General features: G+C 35.7%; 1 protein-coding gene across 5 annotated transcripts; it reads right to left on the reverse strand.

Moving 5' to 3' along the window:
- Positions 1 to 1,391: 1,391 nt before the first annotated feature.
- Positions 1,392 to 27,223, reverse strand: Ap1s2 (adaptor related protein complex 1 subunit sigma 2). 5 transcript variants are annotated; one of them, XM_036174382.1, is made up of 6 exons: positions 26,932 to 27,219; positions 24,680 to 24,858; positions 19,302 to 19,410; positions 17,869 to 18,006; positions 3,763 to 3,771; positions 1,392 to 2,971 (listed from the first exon to the last, which is right to left on the reverse strand). In XM_036174382.1, exons 2-6 carry the CDS (start codon positions 24,856 to 24,858, stop codon positions 2,924 to 2,926), a joined length of 483 nt encoding a protein of 160 aa, XP_036030275.1. In that variant the 5' UTR covers positions 26,932 to 27,219; the 3' UTR covers positions 1,392 to 2,923. The 5 variants fall into 5 exon arrangements, with proteins under 5 accessions (XP_036030275.1, XP_036030278.1, XP_036030277.1 ...); XM_036174384.1 differs by lacking the exons at positions 1,392 to 2,971; positions 3,763 to 3,771 and adding exons at positions 5,574 to 7,034; positions 8,068 to 8,160 and having other exon boundaries at positions 26,932 to 27,223; XM_036174385.1 differs by lacking the exon at positions 3,763 to 3,771 and having other exon boundaries at positions 26,932 to 27,221.

The raw sequence follows: 27,223 nt of genomic DNA on the forward strand, positions 1-27,223 counted from the left end.
ATTTTTTGTACTTAATGTACTTTTTTTTCTTTTAAAATATTGTATTTTTTTCTATATGTTAAAGTTGAATTTTACTTTTTGCTGTTTCAAAGTGTTGTAGTACCCATTTCCATTCTCTTCTTTCCCCATATCTACAGCCCCTCCTTTGCCTGGGGGCTGTCACGGTGTATGTCTTATTTGAATTGTGTGTTGTGACAGTTCTTTATATAGAGGTATTTTGTTATTTCCCAGAATATTAGTCACTATTGACTCCATGCACTGTTAAAACGGTCCTAGTATAACAATCACTGAAGATCAGTGAAGAGAACTGAATGTAGGATCATGTATATTATCCCTAGCTCTCCTGAGATGCTCTCCTGGCACAGACTTTCACTGTCTCACTCTGGACCCCGACATTCAGTGTCATGTGGTAGTTAGCAATCTGATGTTTGAGAGTTCATTAAAGATGCATATAAGTCGTATACAGTGGCTTATGCCAATAATCCCTACGCTTGGGAGGCTGATGCCAGCCAGGGCTGGCTAGAGTGGGACCCTGCTTCATTTTAGAAAAAAAAAATAGGCACAAAATGTTGAAAAAGTTTAACAAGATGCAAATTGTTTCAATTCTAAATGCCTGCTTCATACTAAAACTGATGGATTTCTAGATTCACTGGGTTCATTAATGCTGAATAAAGTACATTTGGTATTTTTAAACTAAACTATATTCAAACTTCAGCCAAGATTATGTAAGGATTGTTTTGTATGTGTGATGGTGGAACTTCAAACATGCTGCCCCTGAGGTCCATCCTCAGTCCTAAAGCTGAATATTTATATCATGATCGAAAGGAAAGAAAATCCATCTTTGTGGGCTCAAGACAACTGAACAAGTGATGACTTTCCCCTCAAATATTAATGGTCAGTACAGAATGCAGGGGAAGTTTAGAAAACCTCTGCCTGGGTTATTACCCTGATAGTGACTTTGAGCTTACACTTACTACAGTGAATGGATGCCTGTGTGTGTCTGTGATAAACTACTTAAGACTCAACTCCACATTACTGATAGAAGCTCACAGGCTTTTTAGTGAACAGCTTCATTTGCGAAAGCCCTTTAAACCTACAAATGTCTGTTTCAACTTAATTTTCTCAAAGTCCTTTCCTTGTTCTTAAATATCTCAGGCTTAGAATGCAATAATTTCTGTTTGCAGTAGCAGAAGGCCCCACAATTATACTAGTACTGTAACTGGAAGTTTTGACTTGTTGCTTACATTAGGCAGCAGTCAGCAAATATTAGTCTGTTGCATGGGCTAGCACTTCCTCATATGTAGGAGGTAAGGATTCACCATTTGGATATCATTTGATTATCTGGAGTAATCCAAGTTGCTAAATCAGAAAGCGTATAAAAGGCAACTGCATCAAGGTTTTAAAAGCGGCATTTATTAATTGAAAATAAATGTGTTGTAAGTTCTGGATAGCATAGAATTCATGTGGTTTTTTTAAAATGAGCTTGATGTACATGAAAATTCCTTGACTCTTTTGTCATTTTTGTGTGTGCTTGAAACCACCGTGACATTCCAGTGCAGGGAGTGGGGTGTCAGATGGAGAGGGATTGTCAACACTATGGAAAAAGAAAGAACTCTTCAACAGCTCTCCCTAATTTGACAAAGCTTTTGGAAAGAGATAAAAGTACACCACAGTGTTTGTAGAACATTTATTACCATTAATTAGTGATGTGATAAGACAATGTTCAGGTGGCTTGAAAGTTGTTCACAATCACAGCAAAGCTTACTCCAGCCTAGCATATACAAGGGAAAGTAGAAATCAGGGAGATGTGTTCAGGTATGTGTCAGTATGTATAAAAGTGATGCCGAGCATTTATATAGCTTGAAAAAATATAGGGCCAACTAATGCCATTTTACTTCACTCCTCACTTTGCTGTACGAAAGGTATCTTTTAAATTTCCGTAAGACTTCCAATGACTAGACTTCCAATGACTAGGCAGTAACGTGAAAGGGAAGGGAGGGAGCTGCTGTCAAGTTTGTAGCACTTCTAATTGGAAGGAAGCAACAGGGAAGCAAAAATAAATTTGGCTTTAACAAGCACCCCAGAAGGAACATTCATGCTCTAGATAATGACTTTATGTAACACTTTGTGAACAGAGCAACATACTGTTATGAAGAATACCTGGTAATTAACACTTCTACTTTCACTTGGGGCATTGAAAACAAGTAACTACATGATTATGACCACTAAAACTTTACCTCAGGAGTCAAATGTTCCTTGGCCTTAAAAATTATGTGCTCAAGATTAGGAAAGTCTTTGTTCCTTGTTCCACTCATTGAGAATCCTTAATGAATTTTAGTGTAAAATAGCATCATTCTAAGTTAGTCCTCTAAATGCATCTATTCCCTTTGTTGTAATGTATGATGTATCCATTAAGGGTCTTTGGTATAAATTTGGTTGCTTAAATTTTCAATAAACTTTCTTTCATTTGATCTGTGATGTGTCAATTTCCTGTATTCTTACATATATTGAAATACTACTCTAGTCTTTGGTTTCATCAAACCAGGTTTCACATAATTAAACTTTCCTTTTTCAAGTATAGTAGTAAATATATTTTGCCAGATTGTTGGATATTTATGAATATAGACATATCATTTTTATATATGCACATAATTATGATGCTGACCTTTAAACTTTAAAATGTCCAGAAATGTTGTTACTTTTTCTACATCTTTCTAATTCATATTTATGTCCCTTAATTTATCATTTGATTAACCAAAGTTCCCTTTAAAAAAAAAATTGGGTAGGCCTGAATGAAGCAGCTTAGCAAAACAGTAATACTGACAAGACATCATCTTACACCATTAGCTAACATGGACATGAGAGGCAGTGACCATCTACAGTGTGTGAAATGCCACAAGAAGTCATCAGCAAGGGAGGACAGTTATGTCAGTCCAATTTCTTCAAGAACACTACGTGGGGTTTCAGCTTCCTGTGGAGGAAAAATGTGAGACTCTGGTAAGCAGATACAGCTCTGGAGAGGATCTTAAGAATATGAAAAGCTCACATGAAGGGAATGCTCGTTAGAGAAGAAAGGTGGCAATGCAGGGTCATAGGAGCAATCTACTAGTGACAGCCAGTGGTTTTCAAAGATTTGTGCCTAAAACCCAGAAGAATGTTTTCAGCACTTACTAAATACCTAATTACTGACCAGTGTGCTGGGCACCATTGATTGCTATAACACAAAAAGCAAGCCCATTGTAAACTGACTAGCAATGTATGAAACTATACACATTATTGTCTAAAACATTAAAGTTCAAAATATCTTCCAAATAAAAAGCCCGGTAACCATAAGTTCTAGTGAGGCATCTAACACTTTCAATGTTTTGTCTTGTTGCAGCTTAACTAGAAAAATGTTTTGTGTAGTTTTTCTTTAACTGTCCACTGCAATGCTTGGGAAACAGCCACCTTTCCAGACCTCCCTTGGGTATCCATTGGCAGTGGTGGAGGTGACATACAGAAGAAACAAACTATGGAACAAAATCTTAATAGAAAAATGAGTATTTGTTTTCAATGTCAAAGCCAAATCAGCCAAATCTAACAAAGGTATTTTAAAATTTTCCAAACTGCCCAATTTTGTACACTATAAAAGTAAAAAAAAAAAAAAAAGGACCATATAGGTCAGCAGTTAGCTATTACTAGCAATTTTGGAATTAAAAAGCGACATTATTATTTTAATAGATGAAAACAATGTAAGATTTTGTTATCTGATAATAAACTTACTTTTGCATCCTAATCATGAGACAGCACAAAATAAGGAAAAGAAAAATTATATTACACCAGGAATCCTTAGAATGTTAGGCTGAATGGTAGGAAATGCACTACATAGTGTAATCTTAAAATAACTTAAAATCTGTTGTTTCCATGTTTGGAAAACAAAAGTAGCAGTACTTACCTTCATATGTTGAGATGAATTTAAGGCTCAATGCCTGATTTAAAGAAAGTGCTTAAAATATTAGCTGATATTGAAATCTAAATGAGGGGGTTTAGCATTTAGTACTAAATAGTTTAGCCAAAAAAGTTCATAGAATGCCTGTTAGTATGCTTGTCTAGTAATGAAAAATGAAATCAACTTTAGTGAAAAAGGACATTTTTCCAAAAGGTAGTATAATCTAAAGTACACTTGCCTCCCCCCAACTGAACTGCAATCTTACCAGGTTACAGATCTAAGATGGAGAAAAGAAAAAGGTAAACATTGTCACAAGAATATAATCACCTAAATAGGAATGTGGGAAACTGTATGGCAGCATCAAAAAGTGTATTTTTGTTTTTTAATGGCAGAGTGAAAAAAACAAACAAACCAGGCTTGCTAAAAATTGAGAGACTAAAGGCCTATGAACCATCCAATATAAAATTTCTTTGGAATCTAATTTAACAAATTATAAGAAGGTATTTATTCCCCTCTGATAATTAGGAAAAGCCGAGCCAGGCCCAAGACAAAATTAATTACTGTCCATTTTGTTTGGTGTGGCAGTGATCTGTTAGGAATATATACTGAAGCATTAAAGGTGAAATGACAGCTTTTCCAGGACACAAGTGGGTATGAAATTGATAACTGTTGATGTTGAGTGATGTATAAATGAGTGCTCTGTATGGGATTCTGGTATTGTCTAGATGTTTCATGATAGTTTTTAAAAGACAGTCTAACAACAATAGTGATATATGCCCATCTCTTCTGCTTAAAAATGTTTGGCTTTCTTTAACCATTAAATACATGAAGAGTGATTTCTGAATCACTAAACTATTTCATAGTCTAGGCTCAGAAATGGTTAAAATGGTGAATTCTGTATTTAAAACATTACTTGGAAAAATGAAAATAAAAAGCGTTATTTTATAAAAAAAAAAAGGATGAAGAAAAGTCATTCACATGAGACAAAGTACATGTGAATTTAAAGGTTATTTCCATATAATATTAAGTCATTTTAAAACTTTATGTAACCTTTAATATGTTAAATTATACCTACACTGACTTCTATACAGTTTATATTCTTAGCCTATCTAGATAAAAATGGCCCATAACTATTCCCTGGATGATCAGATTTCTCTAGGGTGCTCACTACCTGTGGTCTGAAGAGAATCATGTTGCTTTCTGAATTTGCATTATTTAAAATATATGTCCTTTCTAAAAGGCCTTATTTACACATTTTATGCCTTTAAGACTGGATAAGTTGAATGTTTGTACAAACTGTTTATAATACAAAATGTAATTTTTACAAGTTCACACTGAAATTGTAGCTCAAAATTATTTAGGGAAATGATTAAAATAGAATGGTTGTTACCAGGGCCTTCTTCAGTGAGAGAGAAATGGGAAGTGGTTGGCTGATGAGTTATGTAATTTCAGTTCTGCAAGATGAAAAAGTTCTAGAGATCTGTTGTACAATATGAATATACTTAGCACTACTGTAGGCTCAGAAATGGTTAAAATGGTGAATTCTATGTTTTTTTTTTTAAATCACAATTAAAATTACCTGGAAAAATGAAAATATAAAATGTTATTTTATCAAAAAGGATGGAGTAGAAAAAAGTCATTCACATGAGACAAAGTACATGCAATACTTTATTTTAGACATGCAAGAAAAGCTATTTCAGAATCTGCTAATTTAAAGCAAGCAGCTGTATACAGATACCCCACCCCCTCAAAAAAAAGCGCAACATTTTGTTACAGCTCAGCACACAGCATCCAAAACAAACAGGCATGAGACAATGCATATTTATGCAACATTAAAATCAGATGAACAACATGTAAGGTGGGAGGATGGAAAAAATGGAAATGAAAGACCAATGTTTTGTGATGCTTCAGATGGTAATGGAGATAGTTGATCTACACAGCTGCCTGATACTACGTTTCCTAAAACATTTTCACAGATCTTTCGGTGAGAAACTGGTTTGGGTATTTTTTGGCATATTTATTTTTTGTCTTTTGAGACAAGGACTTCCTCGGTAACATAGTAATTCATCTCCTGCCTCAGCCTCCCAAGTGCTAGGATGACAGTCATGCCCCACCATGCCTCTGAAGTTATTGTTTAATGATAATTTACTTAGGCTCTAAATTCTCTAAATATAAACAATGAGTTATCTGGTACTTTTTATAATAAAATATGCTAAATGTTTTTAAAAGCATATTTCTATAAAATTAATATTAAAAGCTTTTAGTATTTCAAAATATACAACCATAGTTAACATAGCACTGAGTGTTTAGAAGGCTTAATATATTAATTAGGAAGCCATTAACTAACGAATAAAAATGTTTGGATACTGAAAATGAATATCAAAATTTTCTTATGTAAATAGGCTCAGTATTACTACTTCAAAAGAGTTGTTACCGAGCAACAGACATTTCAGGGGACTTTGTGACATAGCTTTCTGATAGTCAAAGGGACCATTTGACACTGCATACATGTGGCTCAATAAATATTGGCACTACAAAATTTCTTGAAAATTCAGTGTTTGAATTATATTGCTTCAACATATACTGTTATGTGATACAGTCGAACATATTAGCTCATATAGACTAATAATCTTAGTGTTAAATAAAGCTTGGTTTTCTTCAACACACAATGGACTAAATGCTGTGGTACTGCTAACATTGCCTGAGTTCCTAACTATTTTCTTTGGTAAACATTTGTGATTGCCCAGCCTTTCTGTTATACTCTCATAACATTAATCACAGATGGTTTACTAACAATAACTTGTATGTGTTTAGGATATTAATCAAAATATTCACAAGTCATATTTTTGTCAAGAAGAAAACAGTAGTAGACAGAAATAAACTATATATCAATATTATATACAGAATGAAAATAGAATTAGGAATGTGCACAGAAAAAAATACAATCATAAAGGTACTAGCTCTAAGATGCTTTTTATCTTTTAGTCACCAAGCTGAGGACATTTTCTTTCATAAGTGTATCAGTTCTCTATTTCCTCTGTGAAATTCTGCATAGTCGATGAGCAGTCACTTAGTACACAGGGACATTAAAATATTCATGCCGTGGCTACAAAAGAAATGCATATATTCTTACACACAGTACACAAGCTGATGGAGACACAATCAAATTGTGAGATTCTTTAGTTTACAGTAAAGATATCTAAAGCATCAGGTTTGCTTTTGTTCTTTGGGTTCTGGCTGAACATTTACATTCTTAAAAAAAAATGCCCAGTTCAGATTTATCTTTTTCAAGTTCATGGTATGTAACAGTAAACAAGATGACCTACATTCTACAGAATCCTAAAGCACTGTATTTACTACCAAGCTGAAAAGATTGCCAGTTGCAGTCAATGCCAATTAGCGGCAAGGTCAGTTAAAGCGCTTCCCTTTTCACCTGTGTGTTATAGGGTCCTGTCACAATAAGGAAAGATTCCAGAGAAAAAGTTTCCCCAAGAACAAGTTAAAACTAGTCACTATATGGTATTAAGTGCCTAGGAAAGCTTTTAATTGTTGACTTAGCTAAAACAAATGTGACTTTCAGGCTAAAGATTAATTTTTTTAAGTCCTCAAAATTATTCTAAGGAATTCCCCAAGTTTGTTAAATGTCTATGCCTACAAATCCATCTAACAACATGTTAGATGTTCTCACATCAAAAAGTGACAAAATAACCCGAGGTAGGGTCTTAAGTGGACCTTCCAGCATCCCAGATGATTTTAAAGTTGGAACTCTAAAATATTAGGCTATAAAAGCTGCCCTTTTCCCATTTAGACTAGTATAATGATAAGCAAGTAAAGTAATATTAGTAACAAACGCCCAGTGCTTCATGTCCATACAGAAGTGTTCATTCCCCAGGGAGAGTTCCATTCTGTACTAACAGCGTTACTGATTTGCTGTACTGCTTAGAAATTCTTTGTCAGTGACTCTCAGCAGTAAATCAGTTATCCCAATTTGGGGTTATTATAGGGAAAAATTTCCTACAAAGCATCAATTTAATGAAATAATAATTGGGATTTAAATGCAATTAACTTTCCAAATAATGCCAAAATACAAATAATAAACTTGACAAAATTATAATTAAAACTGAATTCATATAGCCTACTACATTTTGATGCATGTCTGTACTCCAGCTCGTATTCTAGTACGCTTTCTTATACCCAATGATACTCTTGCTGGGAAACATATTCTCTGTTTTCTGGAGAGAGAACAAGAAAAGTTTAAGTCTCAAATAGCCTTATATTTCAATACCAGTTCTTTGCCTTTATGTTATAGTTTTTTAACTTTTTGATTTCTCAACTTGATATCATGTCATATGAAAACCAACCATGAAAAGGTTTATGCCGATTGAAGGAGAAAGGTGGTTTTCCAACAGGGCTGAATATAATAAATTAAAATAAAATAATAACATAAAAATATAATAAAATACAGTCATCCCTTCCCAGAGAAGACTTACAAGTACAAAAATTTTATATGAACAGTTTTGAAATGTGGCCACCTCAGGCATTGCCATCACTTTTTAACTAATAGGTGTTTTTACTACCCTATGGAAAGCAAAATGGTTGATAATAAGCCAAACTATTCTTTAATGCCAAGGGTCCATATTACTATACTGAAACAAGAAATTAGTACCCATCAATTGTCAGGAATATTTTCATAGAAAGAAACCCCTTTTCATTGGAAAAGCATCCTTCAAAAAATAGCCTCTAAGATGCACACAAATAAATGGTGGTATATATATAGTAAATGGTATCTTTTAACCACTTTTAGGATACTAGGACATAGTCTGGTTCAGACTGTTAACACCTGAAGAAGTTCTGCTAGAGATAAATGCCTTAGTGATTACTTAACATTTAAAGCTGTGTTTTTAAGTAAAAGATTTAACTATGTCTGTAATTGACCAAGATTTTTTCTCTCATATGCAAATGCTGTATAGTAAATTCAACATAAACTTCAGTATTCTGGACCCTCATACTACCAGTACATTTTCTGAGTTTAAAAAAAATGTAAGATCTAGGGGAGGTAATGGTAAAAGCCCATGTTGGCATACAAAGACCCTGCACAGCTAGGTCTACTATTTTGTTCTTCCCATGGGCACCTTTGGAAACAGTCATATCTATAACCCAGCAAACTGAATTTATAAATATACTAAAGTGCCAGTGATTTAAATTAAGTAGGAGTAAAGGCTAGAATAGTACTGAGAAAAAAATGTAATCCAGTTACATTATACAAATATAAACCACTAATTTTCCTTAGTGCAGATTCTTTGTCAAGATCTATTTTTCTGAATAACAATTACAAATGCATTATTTTCAACTTGAAATGGGCTTTCACTTTTGGGCAATCCCTTTGTTCAGCACTAATTTTCCTTTATTGAAGCTGTTGCCACACCCCATACTTTGCTTGTTATCTCCTCTTCTCCCCAGTCCTCAATAGTTCTCTAGATTTTCAAGTCTAAGAAAATAAGAACTTTCCCAATTTTGCTCATCTAGCTCATGAGGAAAAAAGATCTGCAGCTTTACTCTATGAGTACATTATACCAAAGACGTTTCTTGCCTAAAGCAGTGTTTTTGGTTCTGTCCCTACCCCTTCAATACACTCCTTCCTAGTACACATGCTTTTCAACTTTCCTCTGCACTAACAATAATTTCACTCTCAAGCTACAAAAAGGACTAGAAGAAGTGTGGCAAGTTGAAGATGTCAAACATAGCACACAAGAATCAATTTAGATCTGTTTTCAAAACCACCTGTCTTCTTAAAAGACAAACCCTACTACCATGACACTTCCTAGATATTCATTCACCATGCTAAGCTTCTGACATGGCTCACATGTAAAACTAACCGGAAAGCTTATACACTCCTAAACTAGCAATTGCATTGGCTTAACTACCGTTGAACTGAGAGATGCTTTAGTAAGCTAATGGTGTTAGATATTCAAGACTGAATGGCTACTCTCCTGATTCTACTTCAATGTAGTAAAAGAAAAAATAATTTATATTTAATGAAAAGCAAATATAAGGAAGTGTGATTTCATGTTTATCACGTTACTGAAATTTTTAAAGTGTTTCTCCCCATACTCTCATGTTACAAAATTATATATTTTTTCTCATGTTTTATAACACAATGGTCCTTTTTATTGACCCTAACTGAATTCTGTGGCAAAGCATGCAAACTTCTTATGCTCAACATTGAAAGTCTGTTCTTTGAGTTTAAGCTCCAAAGGGTCACACAGTATGGCAAACTCACTAAGATCTATTTGGGGCAATGAATTTTTTTTTTAAAGTTTATTTATTTATTTATTATGTATACAGAAGAGGGTGCCAGATCTCATTACAGATGGTTGTGAGCCACCATGTGGTTGCTGGGAATTGAACTCAAGACCTCTGGAAGAACAGACATCGCTCTTAACCTCTGAGCTATCTCTCCAGCCCCTGGGGCAATGAATTTTAAAAACTGAAGGATTGAAAACAGTTCATGAAGCACCTTTTAGATGACAGGGCTCATGGTGTAGTCCTATTTTATACAATTTGTAAATTAATAAGAACATCTACTGATTTTCTTTTTCTTTGGAAATGCATTTCTAATTATTTCTATTATTTTAATTCTATGTAGGCATGTGTCTCTGCATGTGGTATGTACATGAGTGCAAATGCCCGCAGAGGCCAGAGATGTCAGATTCCCCTGGATCTGGAATGACATACAGTTATGAGCCACCTGATGTATGTATTGGGGACTGAACCCAGGGCCTCTGGATGAACAATAGCAAGTGCTCTTAAGCACTGAGTCATCTCTCCAGCCTTCTATTGATTTTCTTTAACATTAAGGTAGTAATGAGTAGCAAGAGTTTTATGGCTACTCCAGATGGTTAGTGTATTACATGGACAAAAGCTGAAAGTGCTTTACCCTGTGCTGACCCTTTATTTTAGCAAATTCTACTCAGGTTTTTACCATCTGTGTGTGGAAACACAATGTGAATTCTCAAACAACAGCATTCTTCCACCAAAAAAATTTATAATATTAACTACATGCCCATTTTCCTCTTCTGAAAAATGGAGTCAATATCCTTGATCATTTATCATTTCATATATCTTAAGTATCTTTCCATATCATTACACAGAAATATAGTCTTATTTATTTTACAGTTCTGTTAGTAATTGTAGGTATGACTGTGTTGTAATTTTCTTCACTTGTTTCTCACTAATGGACATTTGGGTAAATTCCAGTGGCTAAATATTATGCTGAGCCTATATCTTGGTGCATATACATACGTACATATGTATATATACATTTCTCAGTTGGATAAAATTCTTAGATGTGCAAGTAATGGGACAGAAAATATAGTACATGTTTCATCATGAAATAGATACCCCAAAACCATTCCTTCAAAATGAAATACAAGTTTAAGTGTTTACAATCAGTAACAATATCTCTTATTGCTGCAAGAAGAAAAATTTTCAAAAAGGCTAGTTGGTATTTTAATTTGTATTCCCTTAGTAAAGACTGTTTTTGGTTTTTTCATCCCCAACTTAGTCATGTCCTCTGCTCTTTCCTACTGGGCTACTCACCTATGTCTATTGCCTTCAAAATAAGTGGAGTAACTCTTATTATATCTTATAAATGCTACTCCAAAACTTGTTAACTATAAGATCCTAAGGACAAATTACTTTCTCTGGCATCTAATTATACTTTTTTTTCCTCTTTTTTTTTTTTTTTTAGCTGAGGATCGAACCCAGGGCCTTGCGCTTGCTAGGCAAGCACTCTACCACTGAGCTAAATAAATCCCCAACCCTAATTATACTTTTTAAATAAAACAACAGAAAGTTAGCTTAGACTTATTCTAATGTAGCTGTATTTGCCTTCAAATACCCTAAATTTAACCAGTTTTCTAGAAAATGGTTTCTGAGAATCAGAACTTCAAACAAACTCTTCAAGACTAACAGGGTAAGGAAGGACAAAAAGTCTATCTATAAGAAAAGGAAGTCTGTTTATGTAAATCTAGTCACTTTATTCTTCCTTTAAGAAATGATCACATCCTAAAGTGGATGAGGAAATCGGCAGAAAATTCAATAGTGTTCTGCCTGCCTGCAGGGTAGATTCAATCTTGTTTCCACAGAAAAACTCAATTACCTTAATAGAAATGAACAGAGCTAGTTGTTGTTGAGGAAATTCGATTATTCAGTGATATCCCATAAGCTTTTCTGTGGCTTAGGTTCTAAAGGCACCCACAGATTATCTCCCCTGTTGCTAGTTACCAGGCAAAGGTAATTTGTATCAATCACAGGGGTGGTTTTTTTTATAGCCATTTATGTGTTCTTTAACATGTTTTTCTTCACAATTTTAATTTTTTCTACTCCTTTGCATTTCTAAGTTTCAGCCATTATGTATACTGAATGCTACATATACTATTGAAAAGATGTAACCATTTATAAATGAAAATGAAATTTTTAGTTCAAGGTTAAATTAAGTCAGGGTTTCCCAACTTGAAAACAACTGACTTTGGGGGCTGGATAATTCTTTGGTGTGTCCTGGGCAGAATAAATAAGATATTTAGCAGTGTCCTTGGTCTCTACCTAGTAGATGCCAGTCATAATGCACAACCAGGAATTTGTCTGAGCATGCATAGCCCAATGTACCCTGGAAGTGCATGACTGCCCCACCTCATTCCCAGGAGAATCAATGAGTTAATCTAATTGGCTTTGCTTGGTGGGTAAGATTATATTCTAGTGTGTTGACCTGTACTTATTAATTTTTCTACTATGAGAATTAATTTTTTAAGCACAGAGGAACAAAACAAATTATAATGTCAGTAGGGGAATAACTCAAACCTAAAATTTTCATCAAGTACTGTTTAATGAAAAAAATTACCATTGACCACTTGGAATATGCTTTTAGTAGGTCCTAACCCTAGGATCGTGAAATCAATTCTTAAGAATGGCATTTAAAAAAAGAAAAATAGAATAGAATATAAAATTTGAGTGAGCAAAGCAAGAAATGAGACTGTTATTCAATAATTTTTGTACTTTATATGCACTGTGATATAAAACTGCATTTACTACTATGGGTTTTAGTGAAAAAAAAAGGTCAAAATTGCAATAATTGGATATTTAAATTATTCCAACTTTTAATGATTAGAAAAAACCAAGTGGAGCCAGGGATACAGGTTTACAGTGATAGAGGGCTTGCCTAGCATGGGCACTACCCTGAGTTCTATCCTCAGACACTGCAAAAACAAACAAGAAACAAAGAGCTGGTTCACCAAGAGTTAGAAAAGGAACAAGGTGGGGGTGTCAAAATTCCAAAGAACAAAGAAAAACACTGACTAAAACTGCATCGAACAAAGATGATTCCAACCCAGAAAGCAGACACCAATGACACTAGTCATACTGGATGGCACTAAAAGTAAAGCTGAAGGAGACTGACACTGCCTTGGGTATCTGTCCGCTTCTAGACTGGGGTCTGTTTTAAGCAGCAATAAAACCTCATTTCTCCAAAATCTGTTCTAGAAAACCCTGAAACTGCATTTAAAACACTCTTTCATATTTTTTTTTTTTTGAGCTGAGGATCGAACCCCGGGCCTTGTGCTTGCTAGGCAAGCGCTCTACCACTGAGCTAAATCCCTAACCCTTAGCCTTAACTTTTAACGTAATTAAAGAAACAGTTTAAGCCTAAAAGTTATATAACATGAAAGAATGGTAATTACAAAAGAATTACAGGGGGTTTTGCGTCTTAAAGCAAATCAGAAAAATATTTATAACAACATGTTTTGCTGTTAAATGACATTGTATATATTTGAAAAGATCTATGCTTTTAAAACAATTTTAGATATTCTTGAGTCTCACTACATGCCTAAATAATGATTAGCAAGGTTTATTTTTTGAAAAACTTAAATTTTCATAATGTTATAAGACACTTCACAAAATAATTATTTGCTTAATGTTATTATAAAAAACCTCATTTCTTTAAAGAAATCACTTTTCTCAAGATTCTTACCTTTCCATTTTTATGCAGTCCCACAGATTAATAATTACTTTCACAAAGACATAGCATACTATTAAGAAATTTCATGCAGGCCTCAGCACTAAAACAAATCAATTTTAACAGCAGTAGTTCTTCATAGACTACTGCTTTCTAGACGAGACAGACAAACATCTGCAAATCCAGTCAATCTATTCATAAAGTGGATCATCTTCAAGTAGAAGCAAATTCATGAGTACAGTGCTTGCTTTTGGCACCTCACTTTTCCATTTCATTGATTACTTTAGTGAGAAACAATACCAACAGCAAACAAAGCTCAAAAGAAAAAAATCCCCAGAGATTTCAAAATGATGCTGTTAGTATAAAAAAGAAAGGTCGACACATCTCAAAGCGCTGATCAACACCATCATGCATCTACCTCTTGGGTTATAACAAGCCCAATGCCTAACACTTAACTATTTGATCTTCACAGATCAAGCAAAGACTTGAAATCATCTCACGTGCAACAGTCTCTGCATAGTGCCATTTTATCCATGCCACAAAAATGGTAAATTTAGTAGTTACCAATAAATAAGTTGGGGGTCAAAGGAACTAAAGTCTTAGACTGCTCTTTATCATAAGATATCCTCAGACAAACCTCCCCATTCTTCATTCTGGCTCTATAAAATTAAGGAGCAGAGAAAAACTGGTAAGTGCCCGACTTCACAGGGGAAAAAAAGCCATACTATTATTTCCTTTGTCATTAGCAATATATGTGTTTATAAAATAAATTCAACTACATCATACCTCACCTTGCCACCCCAAAACTAGGTATGTGGGGAGGGGAATGTGCTAAGCGTTATAAGGAATATAATTTCATTAATTGTAGCATGTCATATCTTAATTAAAAAAAACTTTAGTACCAGTGGCATGTTGAGATGACATGTTTTAAATTCTAACAGTCAAATATCGAAAATTGGATAATGGGTCAATTTCTAGGCTTACTCACCCAAAGCTAATTATGAATTCATGCAACCAAAAGGTATAAACACAGAATTTGTCTACAAATGTCAAATATGAAAGATATACCATTAAATCACAATGTTTACTAATATTTTGGCAGTTATTATTCAGATATACGTTTGTTTTGTTCTTATTACTAATCTGCTTTAACCACTGACATCTGCCCTGCTTGCCCATAAAATGAAAGACTACCTAAATTACATATTTATATAAATTGGGCAAAAGCAAAATTTTAACAAATTTTCTGAATAGAAATAAGAATAGAGATTAATATTATTATTATATTATTATTTATATTTAAGAATAGAAATACATATTTCACGAATTATAAAAAGATAATCAAAATTATTCTAATTTGTATATACTATTCAGCCAACAGATAAAGTTCATTGTTAATTCAAAATTATCTTTAGTGCTTAGAACAGTCCAAATAAAGATTTGACACTAAATAGAAAAGTTATAATACATGAAAAATTACATTTCAATTGGATTTTTAGTACCTTTACTGAAAATTTTAGGATACATTTAACTAAAATAGCTATCCTTAAACAATTTTAGAAACAAAATCACTTGAGGACACTGACAAAGTGACTATTATATTTCAAACTCTAAGATCTAGAAAGCTAATAGAGACCTAGGCATTTTGCTGAATCTTAACAAGGAGACTTTGGAGAAAACACTGTCTCTAAATCTAACTACTGATAAAGACAATAGTGAACATACTCAGGCCTAAGAAGTAGAAATATCACTACTGCTACAATAATGCTTTGTATCCCTTCACAGACTAAATACACACTATCAAGTAAACATGATATTGCTGTCTGATTATAAAGCATAGAGCAATTTTTTTAGCGTCATTTAAAAAGCAACTCAGGAACAAGAAGATATCAGTGCCCTAGGAACACATTAAAAGCAAAAACTGAGCTTTAATATCTTTAAAAATGTCTTTAAAACAACAAAAATTAATCAGAAAGTGGTGAAAAACAGAACAAATACCAAGTTCTGATACAAGAGATTATAGTTCTGTAAGAAACATTATTAAGACAAGACACAAATATGAGGAATTTCCAACTCCTAATCTTGGGGCCTATCTTTTGGTTAGTTTTATTTTTTGTTTCTGGCAGGGCCTCAGGTTGCCCAGGCTTCCTTTGAAACTTAAACTGATTCTTCTGTTTCCACTTCCAAAGTGCTAAGTAAGATAACAGGCACATACTACTCTACTTAGACTGCTCTTTAGCATAAGATATCCTCAGACAAACCTCCCCATTCTTCATTCTGGCTCCATAAAATTAAGGAGCAGAGAAAATCTGATAAGTTCTATGCTGAGCTGAGCTCTGAACTTAGGGCTTCATGCAAGCGAGAGAAACACTCTTCCAACTGACCTACATCCCCAGCTTGACCTAATCGCTTTTTTAATTGTTGTTGTTGTTTCTCTTAAGTTTGCTTAGTAAACAACAAGAAGGAGATGCTAATTTAAAACCAATATTATAACAGTAGGATATACTTTTGGAGTCAGCACACCTGATGTTAAAATTACAAACCTCCAAAATGACATGTTTGCAGTCAATTAATAAAGCACCATGGCAAACTGTGCACACAAGGAAAACGTCTGTGCTCATTTGACTACCAAACAGCAGATGGCATGAGGGCTGTCACTGAAATACTTCAGCTTTGCACTCACCAACCATTTTTCTAATAACTACAACATCATTAAACACACAGTTCATTGTCTCCCATTTAGTAGTTGTAGACTCTGGATGATATCAACACAACTTGAAGCAGGCCCTATAGCTGACTGATATAGAGGATTCACTAGGAGTTCCCTCCACCACAGAGGCCAAAAGTAAAGAAATTTTAACAGAGAATTTGAGTTATTCTTCTCTCCTTAGTCATTCCTTTAAAGATAGCCATTTCAGAAATACTAAAAAAATTTTGAGTTTAAAAGTCTATTTTACTAATTAAAAACATAATAAATATGTAATAAAGGGTTAAAATAAAATAATACAAATCTACTTTCAACACTTTAGTAAATGAATCCATGGGACACAAATATTCATTTATGTCATACACATACACGCACACACACACACACACACACACACACACACATACATACACAAATACATACATACAGCTATCTTAATAAAAATACCCCATTTTTCTTTCCTAAGCCATTTTCATGGTAAACTTTGTATACTGTAACAACCACAATTAGTTCTAAGCCAAAACTGAATTTGGTACCTAAGCATCAAACACACGATTAGCTCAGGATGTTGAAGGCAATTAGGAGGGAAAGGGGTCAGTATGGTTTCGGGATGTGGAAGTTAAGACAAGAATAGAATAGTTTTGACAGAACCTGGTTAGTTATTTCAAAAGAACAAAGAGAAGTACAGATTCATTTTAAGTTAATTTTGTTAACACAAAGCCAGAGGGTTCTATAAAAAGCATAATTAGAAAACACTAACATTTGCTTGGCTACATTTGTACTTAATGGACATGAGGTGAAAACATGAACCAATTTGGAAAGGAAATGCCATAATCTCACAGTCAACTCTTAATTATCCACTCTAATGAAACAGGTGGGGGGATTTTAAGAAATTCAAAACAAAGGATGAGAAGTTCTCAAATGATTATTATATTCGGCCAATTGTTTCCCCCCTTTAATATATATATCTATTCATTTACTTATTTTAATTGAAGTAGTCTGTCCTCTAAATGAGCCTGACTGGCAGGCCATCTCCACAAAGAACCATCCATCCATAGATAACTGAGTTGATGTGACTGACACATATTGCAGTCAAACTGAACATGAACACTACATACCAAGCATGCTTTGAAGTAATTTCTGAAACTTGTAGGAATGATGACTGAGATTTCCCTAGCAAAAGCAAAACATGCTAGTTTCTTTTCAGGAGCCTAAGTAGCTTACCTCCTGCAGGAGATCAGCCTGTTCAATTGCTTTAAGGACATTTTTCTTGGACGTTTCCTGAACTTCTCCTCCCAAAAGAAATTCATCCAAAATAAAATAGGCCTTTTCAAAATTAAAGATGATATCAAGTTCACACACCTGAAAAGCAAAAGCAAAATGAAACCAAAGCCTGTTAAAACTTAAGCCAAAGATGCTTATTCACTACTAGGTAGTGAATAAATCTGATTAGATTGAATTGATCTTAATTCTTTTCAGAATAGAAATCTTGCTGATTAAGCACCATTGATTTAAGTAAGCTTAAGTTTCAGATTTCAAGTACTTGACAAAACAATGCCTACAAGTAAGACCTGGCTCTGCACACTCCTTATGTAGTCAACAATAATTTTCCACTCATAAAAACTGATCTTTAAATACATATTTCTTGAGTAATGTGATTAAACTGTAACAATTCTGAAAGCTATACTTCATACTTACAGAATGCTAGTATCAGTAATAGGACTCTTCTATTTCACTAGTGTGTGTGTGTGTGTGTGTGTGTGTGTGTGTGTGTGTGTGTGTGTGTGTGTTTGGTGCAAATGGGTGTTGTTCCTCAGGAGCCATCTACCTGGATTTAAGAGACAGTGTCTCTCACTGGGACCTAGGCCTCACAGACTAGGCTAGGCTGGCTGGTCTGTGAGCTCCAGAGATCCATCTGTCTCCACTCTCCTTGAAATTAAAAGTGAAAGCTAGGGGCTGGAGAGATGGTTCAGCAATTAAAAGCACTGTCTGCTCTTTGAGAGGACCAAGGTCCAATTCCTAACAACTACATTATACTTCACAGGCAACTGTATCTCTGCTTCCAGAGGATTTGACACCTTTTGGCCTCTGTGGACACCAAGTGTGCAAGTGATGCACAGACGTGCAGGTTGGCAAAACACCCATACACACAAAATTAAAAAAGCAGCAGCAGCTGCTGCAGCAGCTGCAGCAAGAGCCAGCACTGGCTTTTTATGTGCACACAGAGATTTAATTCAGGTTCTCATGCTTGGGTGGTAAGCACTTCACCAATTGAGCTATCTATCCAGCCCTTCTATTTTGCTATTTTAAAACTTATTCTCATCATTTTAATTAAATGAGTAGACCGTGGAGTTGGAGATTTTGAAAGTTGACTAGATGCACTGACAAGAAATAAGAGTCAGTGCAGGGCACTGGTGGCACATACCCTTAATCTCAGCACTCAGGAGGCAGAGGCAGGTGCATCCCTGTGAGTTCCAGATCAGCCTGGTCTATAGAGTGAGTTCCAGGACAGCCAAGGCTACATAGTGAAACCTTGTTTTGAAAAATCAAACAAACAAATAAATAAATGAATAGTCAGTCCTGTCCTTTCCTCACAGTTAGAATACCCAAATAATAAGCTTGTTAGAGACAAGATAAAAACTAAATTTACTACTCACGCTGCCAAAATACTTGTCAAGTAATTCCACGTAACGATGGATTATTTCCAGGGTAATCAGTTCATTGTCCTGATCCTCAATAGCGCAGCAAAAGTATAGACTGGCATATCTGTAATGAAACAGAATCACAGAAAAATGTTACCCCTATAATCATGTTTTCTAAATATATTTTCCATGTTCTATTGTACAAGTCCTCATGCTTATTATAGTTATTCTTCTTTTAAAACAAATTCTTTTTTTCCTATATTACAAAAGTATTAAATGTACAAGAGAAATTTTAGAAAACACAAGCAAAAAGAGAAATAACTCAATCATGTCTCTTAGAAGAAATACTTGATCTTGCTCTTCTTTTCAGGTTGCTCTCTGAGCATTTGAAAATATAATTGAGTCGGTTTTTCTTAAGTTTACTTAATTAGAACAAAATATACAGTGTGATTGATTCCAACTATAAGCAGACGGGAGAAAACAAGCTGTCAATATATCCCAACTGAAGGGCTTACTGAGGATATTGTCAATGTGTTAGAACATGTTATTGAAGGATAATGTATACACAGAAGTTTCAAATCTGCAAGCCTTTGGTCTCTCAGAGTAGACATTTCATTGTGTTCCCTCATCCTCAGTAAAAGAAACAGGGAAGGCAAAATCGGGCACCATCTTTAACTTGAGCAAAGAACTTCCTCTTGTTCCCATCATAACCTTGTTTTGTTTATTTAAAAAGCAAGACTGTTACAACTCTCCACCCTCCCTAATCCATGCTCTTCAACAGCATCTGGAGAGTCTGGTACAAATGATATAGGACAGCGATTCTCAACCTTCCTAATGCTGCAACCTTTTAATACCATACCTCATGTTGTGGCGATCTCCAACCATAAAACTATTTTCGTTGCTACTTCATAACTCTAATTTTGCTGCTGTTATGAGTCGTAATTTAAATATTTTTGGAGAAAGAGGGTTGCCAAAGGGGTTGTGACTCACAGGTTGAGAACCACTGGTATAGGAGATTCTTTGAATTATGAAAATTAAAGATTAAAGGAACTGATATAAAAATGACAAACCAAAAAACAGATACAAGTTATTTCTATGAACAGAATAACAAATAATTCTATTGAAGAGATCATTAATAGTAAGTTTGGAGTAAGAATCTTTATTTTCAAACTTCTCCCATGCTACTGTTAGGCATTCTAGTATGTATCTCCTTGTTTCTTTATCCATAATACTGCCTCTTGGTATACAAATAAATGATATTTAAATAAAAATTAAATAATTGAAGGTCCTAAATTATACCAATCATGAATTTAAAAATGAGTAGGACTTGGCACCAACCAAAAATAGTTTAAAAAGAAAAAAAATAAACTCCTCCAATAGTGTTTTAGGTTTTTATTTTTATTTTTTATTTTTATTTTTTGTCCTTCTAGAGATCAAATCCAGAATCTCCTATACCAGTCAGTGGTAACTTCAATCCTCTCAATGTTTTACTTCACTAAGAACGGGGAAAAGGCATCGACTTGAAAGAACTATTCCTTCCAGGTGAATCGACAGTTCCCAGTGTGATAAGAACACCTCTTCAGAAAGCTGGGGAAGGAAGGAAGAAACAGAAGTACAATCGCAGGTACAACTGAGAGACGCATTATGAGTGAGACACTAAGTGGTAGTAAAGGCGTTTGCAGATTTTTACCATCTTAATCTCACAACAGCCCTACCAAGATATCATTATTGGCATTTATAGGAGTAACAGGCTTGAGTAACTGGATGAGAACAGAAATTTGACCCTGGAGCCCCAATTTTCTATTAAAAACCACAGTTGTGAAGTGTATTAAAATAATCCTGCACCTGGCTAAAATTAAAATATGCTCAATGCAAATATATTAAGAGCTTTGAAGAAGGGAAAGAGATAAAAAATGCCATATAGATTTAGTAAAGATTACCAAGAGAACCTAGAGTACTCTCTATTTTTAGGATCAAATGGTGCTTTAAAATTCAATATGAGCTCATGTTGTTCTCTTAGTAAAATTAATAATAGACTAGTAAGAAGAGAGGTATGTTTAGTTATTTTTAGCACCATGGATTAGGGCTTACTCTAATTACTGGCACTCAGAACATCTGAAAGTGCCTATTCTTATATTCAAAACACATGACTTCTCTGCAGTCAGCTAAATATCAGCTGACTGTGCGTGAATGTAGCTAAACTATTCTCAATACCCACTGGTATGTCATTAAAATTTCTTTTGTTAGTAAAGAAAATCAATAAGTACCCTTCAACAAATTCTCAAGCTAGTAACATGGGGATGCATTTTAAAATTAATTTTAAAAGACCTAATTCAATTGCCTCTACTATGAAATGTTGCACAAACTAGACATATAATGTTCTATCTCTAGTGGATATTCAGGAACACTTACTTTAAAGATAAGGAAACAAAGGCAAAAAAAATATTCAAAATCATAAAACCAGGTAAAGGTCCAGATTTTCAACTATATTACCCTTCTAGCCCTACCGCTTCCCCCGACAAAGGGAAAATATGTATGCCAAATGCTCAGGGCTGAAGAATGTGGGCAGGACAAATGAACAAAGACCACATAAAAACACATGCTAAGTGGAGTGAAGTGCTAGAGCAGAATTTATTAGGAGCGCAGTAGAAATTCTCTGGCTTAAAAGGTCTGCTTCTCTTCCAGCCGGAGTGGGAAAACAAACAAAATACATGGTTAAGTGGGAAGTAGATGAGGTTTTCAGTATGAAATGGGAGGAAGCCTATAGAAAAACATTATACATTTTGTCATTTGTATATGAAACATCTCAATAAAGCCATTTTTATTTTTGTTAAGTCCAAATTTGACTTGAAAAAAACTTTGATCTAGATATCAGATCAGGTTAGAGTTCTCTTTTATAATTTCTGAATAAGGTAGCAAGATCAACAGGAACAGACTGAGTGGCAAGTGTATGAACTCCAACCTGCTGTTTCCTTTTTCCCTCTGAATGGCCCATTCATGGGCTTGTTCTCTTGCTAGGATTTTCCTCCTCCACACGGGGGACTCCTTTCACTATCTAGAAATAAGCTTAAACTTCTCAAGCCTTTTATAAACCCTGTCCAGGATTCCAGAATCCAGGTCTACCGGCAGTTACCACCTCTTCTGTCCTTGGCAAAGCTCTCCCAAATACTCTATAGATGCTGGTTCAATTTCTCTGCCTCTCCACCTTCTCCTCATTATATATATATATAAAAATTCTGTCTCTACTCCACTGACAACAGGCAATGCATGGAATGCTCACGGTAAGATTCTACGAGTTCTTCACTTTTACTGAACTTCACGTTAACAGCTCTCAAATTTCTCTGCTCCTCGACTTTTCTGACCTAAAACCACTCCTTGGCCTCTTTCTCATTTTGATCTGCAGGCCCCTCTGTAGCCCTTCCACCTGCACCAGAATGCTGGTGACTTGATACTTTAAGTGTGGTTTTCACCCTCAAGTTCTATGGCTATGCATATCTCATCAAAGAGCCAAGTGAACAGATATGGTCATATCAACTTGCCCCCAAATTTACTGAATTCTCTAGCTTACCTTTCATCCCAAAGCCAAACTCTGGAAATGGAGGTGACCCCACTTCCTCTTTCCTTGGCTGCTCTCTCTGCTTCTCAGGGTGACTGTCTTCTCAAAGTTCCAATTGTTGTGCAGCCCCCCTGACCCTGCAGGTACCAGTCTCAGCCCCTCCCTCCCCCAGCCATGCTTCACTGCAGTCTTTTCAGAACTGCAAATCGCATCTTTCTTTCTTTCCACACCTGTTGAAAACCATTGCCTTCACGCTTAAGACTCAAGTTGTAGCCCCATGCCCATCACTAGTATGTGACCTTGAGCCAAATCACCATTAGAAAATTCTCATTTTTTATAAATTGAAATCTGAATGAACAGTAACTGTGTTTTTCAGATTTAAGACCTGTCTCTAGTGCAGAAAGCACAGGCCAATTGAGCCAGGGTACAGGCTTCTTATTTCTGATTCCACAAAAGCAAAATCATATTTCTACTTGTTTTAGTCAAGATTCTATCCCTGGGCAAAAAGATACATACATACATACATACATACATACATACATACATATATATATATATATAGTGTTTGTGTGTGTGTGTGTGTGTATGTGTATATGTATGTGTGACTGTGTGTGTGTGTATGTGTGATTGTGAGTATGTGTGTATGTGAGAGTGTGTGACTGTGTGTGTGTGTGTGTGTGTGTGTGTGTGTGTCTCTGTGTGTGTGTGTGTGTGTGTGTGTGTGTATTGTTCTAAGGCATCTCTCAGCTCTCAATGCTATGATTTTTTTTTATGATCTTTCTCAAGTACCAAGCCAAACACTGAATAAAAAAAAATCACCCAAACTGATGAAATTCACTATGAAATAACAATAAGTCTAATGTATTTACGAGTTCTTATGTCCTATAAATGTCATTTCTTCCCCTGCCACCTCCTCCACCACAAAACCCATCCATACTTGGAATACAGTGACAGAAAATAGAAGAAAACATGATTTCTCTCTCCCTTCATTGCGTTCCATACTGTTAGTTCTCTGCACACCCCCCTTACAAGAGAGTGTTTTACATGCAGAAATGCTTTTATCTTAAATTCAGTAAATTATTCAAAAGGGACCAGAAATAGGGAAGAAATAAGAAACATTTCCTCAGAAACATTCTGTAAAATAAAGATGTATATCATTAAAGAAAAAAACTGTGTAAAGAGCTAACCTATAAGTTATTTCACAACATCATTTTTTTTTAAAAAAAAAACATTTATCCTTGGTAAAATTATCATATCTAAGCACAACTCCTCCACAGCAACAAGTCTTTCAAATTAATAAATACTAATAGCAAAGAGATCCTGTATGTACACAAGTATTTAAACATCTGCATAGTGAAATGGTGTATGTGCTCAGGATCTTTATAAGTAAGATTAATTATAAAAGTCAGATAAAAGGAATGCCAAATATCAGTTACTTGATAAATAAATCTTTATAGATTTGTTGAAAGGATTATCACACTATTATTATCTATGCATGCCTGGTTTATTGAATTACTTAAAATTTTAAAATACTGACCCTATTAACCCCTATAATGAAATTAATTCATTGAATTTTTTTCTAAAATGATGACCAAGCACGAATAATTGTTTGTTTTTAATTATATAATTAATTTTAAAATGATTCCCCTGCTGCTAGCATTTAGCCTAAGACAAGCAATCAAAACAGCCATTTAAATGAAAAGGTTTCCTTTAAACTTATTTCATTTAAATATTTGTTAACCCTTGTTTATCGACATAAAAGTCTGCAATTTCCTCATTCAAAATAATGTTAATGTTTGACTATATTTCACCTATCTGATAAATAAAAAAATGATACCTTTTATAAACAATCTTCAGATCTCTCCACTCAAGGAAGCTGCACATCTTAGGTTTCCGAGCTAAAACGGTTTGAACAAGTTCTCTTGTGATCTTCTTTTTCTCTTTGTCTGAGAGTGGGACATACCATTTCTGCAGCCGCAGCTTTCCCTGACGACTAAAAAGCAACATAAACTGCATCTGTTAAGAGAAATAAAATCAAGATTACATACAATTACCTAGGATCAACAGTTAAGATCACATGGTTTTCAGAGCTGCTTTGGGGATACAGTAAAGAGCCTGCCAAATGATTAGTAAGCTATCAACATTTCTATACAGGTTATAATAGCAGGAAATTCTTTTGGAAAGGTCTGCAATATGTAGGTAAGTGTGGAAGAGAGTGTGTGGCAAGAAGAACAGGTGGTAAGCTGGAGTGAAATTTTCAAAGAACAAGAACTCTGATAATTTAAGAAACAATTTTTTTACCTGTGCTATACATTCCCTACTCTACATGCATCAAAAGGCAGTTGATTTAGGTACATCTCTAGGAAAGAGGAGACCTACTATTTTTCACCCTGAGGCCATTCTAGTTCCAGGTTGAATTTCTTGCTTATCACTTAAAGTACTCCCCTCCTTCAATTTATGAAAGCATATTTTAAGCAAAACAGAATATTAATCAAAAAGATCTCAGAAACAACACGTTTCTTAACAAAAGCATGATTTTTATGTTTGCATTTCACTTTTATAAAAATTCTTTATAAATTTTTTTAATAAAAATTTCACTTTTATAAAATCCAACACTCAAGAACTCAATGACTGTAAAATTACATGGGAGAGAATGCAAGTCTGAAAAGCTTAACTAAAAGTTACTCATATTGAGACACTGCACAGAATATTTAATTAAAAAAACAAAATTTTGAGGCATTTCATAGAATACTTATTTTAAAACAAAAAACACATTTGAATGTATGCTGGATTCTAGTGTGTTTTATACTGAAGCTAATTTGTATGGATTTACTTAGCATTTGCATGTCTGTTGGTCAGGCTTCATTTTCTAAGGCAGGTATTTTATAATTCAACTGGTAAAAACGAGCTGTATTGTAAAGCAGATTTGAAGGTAAAAAATTCGGATAGGTGTTCTTTTTTTAACCCCTTTAAGTTCCTTTAACAGCGACAGTGCAAGTAAGACCCCAAGGCAGATTCTTAATATTCACCACACCACCTTAAATTTGGACACCGGTTAGAGGAATTTACGTAACTAATAGAAAATCAAACTGGCTCTAAATTTCGACAGGAAATTCACTTCGCAATATCCCCAAGGCATCAAGAAAACATCCGGAAATTTATGGCGTAGTCATTTAACTTTAATAAAGTTAAAATTGGCTATTACCCCCACACAACACGCTATATAATTCATTGGTAGCAAGTGCCGCCCATCTAAGTTCTGAAGACAGCGGCATTCCAAGAGGACGACAAGTACAGCATCTACTACTGGACATTGAACGCAAACCGTTACTAGAACTTGCCGAAGGAAACGATTGGGTTTTCTTAAGTCTTGGTGACCCGGAGAGAGGGTTTGCTAACGACAGGAGTGCGCTCTAGGCTATCTGTAGCAGGGTCCAGTATCCGCCCTACCACTTTGTAGGACGAAGAAACCACGCATTTCCCTTAAAACAAATGATGTACTAACATGGGACGAAAGCCATGGCACAAGTATTCCTTTTCCCTCGCTTTGATTTTTGCCGCAAATCCCGGAACAAAAATTTCTCCAGATTGGTATTAAAACAAAACAAAACAAAAAACAACAATGGGCTCTGCCTTGGAATGGGCTCCGGTCCAGCATCCCAGGGGTCCCGCAGTCTTGGACGCCTCCCCTCCTCCCGGGACGACACTCCATCACTGCCCAAAGCCAGGAGAGGTGACCGGCAAGGAGCGGACCAGAGACAATGGCATCCGCTGGCCCGCCAGGGGCGCCAAGTCCTCGGTTGCCGCTACCCCCGGCCCCTCCCCAAAACGCCCCGCCAAACTTGAGGCGATCGGCGAACCACAGGTGCCTCGGGGTCCCCGCGGAACCCAGGACCTGCCCCAGCATCACTGGCGCGCTGCAGAGTAAAGAGCGGGGCGACACCACCACCAGAAGTGAGTTTCGGGGCGCGACGCCCCGGGAGGACTCAGGGTGGGGTCGTCGGGGCGCTCACGGGGCGGCGGGGGGCGCGCCCTGCCATCTCTCCCTCTTCCCATCCCTGCCACCTCATCCGATCCCTCGACACTTACGGCGGCCGGGGGCCGCGGACGCGGCGGAGCTTGGCCGGCTGCGGAGACTGAGGCAGCGGCTGCTGCTGAGGGGAAGCCCCCTTCGCCGTGCTGTTGAAGGGAAGCCGTGGTGCCGCGGGGAGGGGACCCGTCTGGCGGAGGGCAGGATTAGGCGGCGAGGGTAGGGCAAGCTAACAGACCCCGCCCTGGAGGCTGGACGAAGGAGGAGCCTCGGCTGCGGCGAGCGGAGAGGCGGACCAGAGGACGCGCGCCAAGCTGCCGAGGGGCCGCCAACCGCCTCTAGTATCAGTAC

This window comes from Onychomys torridus, chromosome X (assembly GCF_903995425.1).
Source record: "Onychomys torridus chromosome X, mOncTor1.1, whole genome shotgun sequence".
Classification (NCBI taxonomy): domain Eukaryota; kingdom Metazoa; phylum Chordata; class Mammalia; order Rodentia; family Cricetidae; genus Onychomys; species Onychomys torridus.

What these genes read in the sequence shown, in the direction of transcription:
- Ap1s2 (XM_036174382.1), bottom strand. Translation starts at nt 24,858, where the DNA reads ATGCAGTTTATGTTGCTTTTTAGTCGTCAGGGAAAGCTGCGGCTGCAG. An exon ending in CTGAAGATTGTTTATAAAAG is followed by an intron (nt 19,411 to 24,679) that starts GTATCATTTTTT and finishes GTTTCATTACAG; the next exon opens with ATATGCCAGTCTATACTTTT. An exon ending in TTGACAAGTATTTTGGCAGC is followed by an intron (nt 18,007 to 19,301) that starts GTGAGTAGTAAA and finishes TTTGCTTTTCAG; the next exon opens with GTGTGTGAACTTGATATCAT.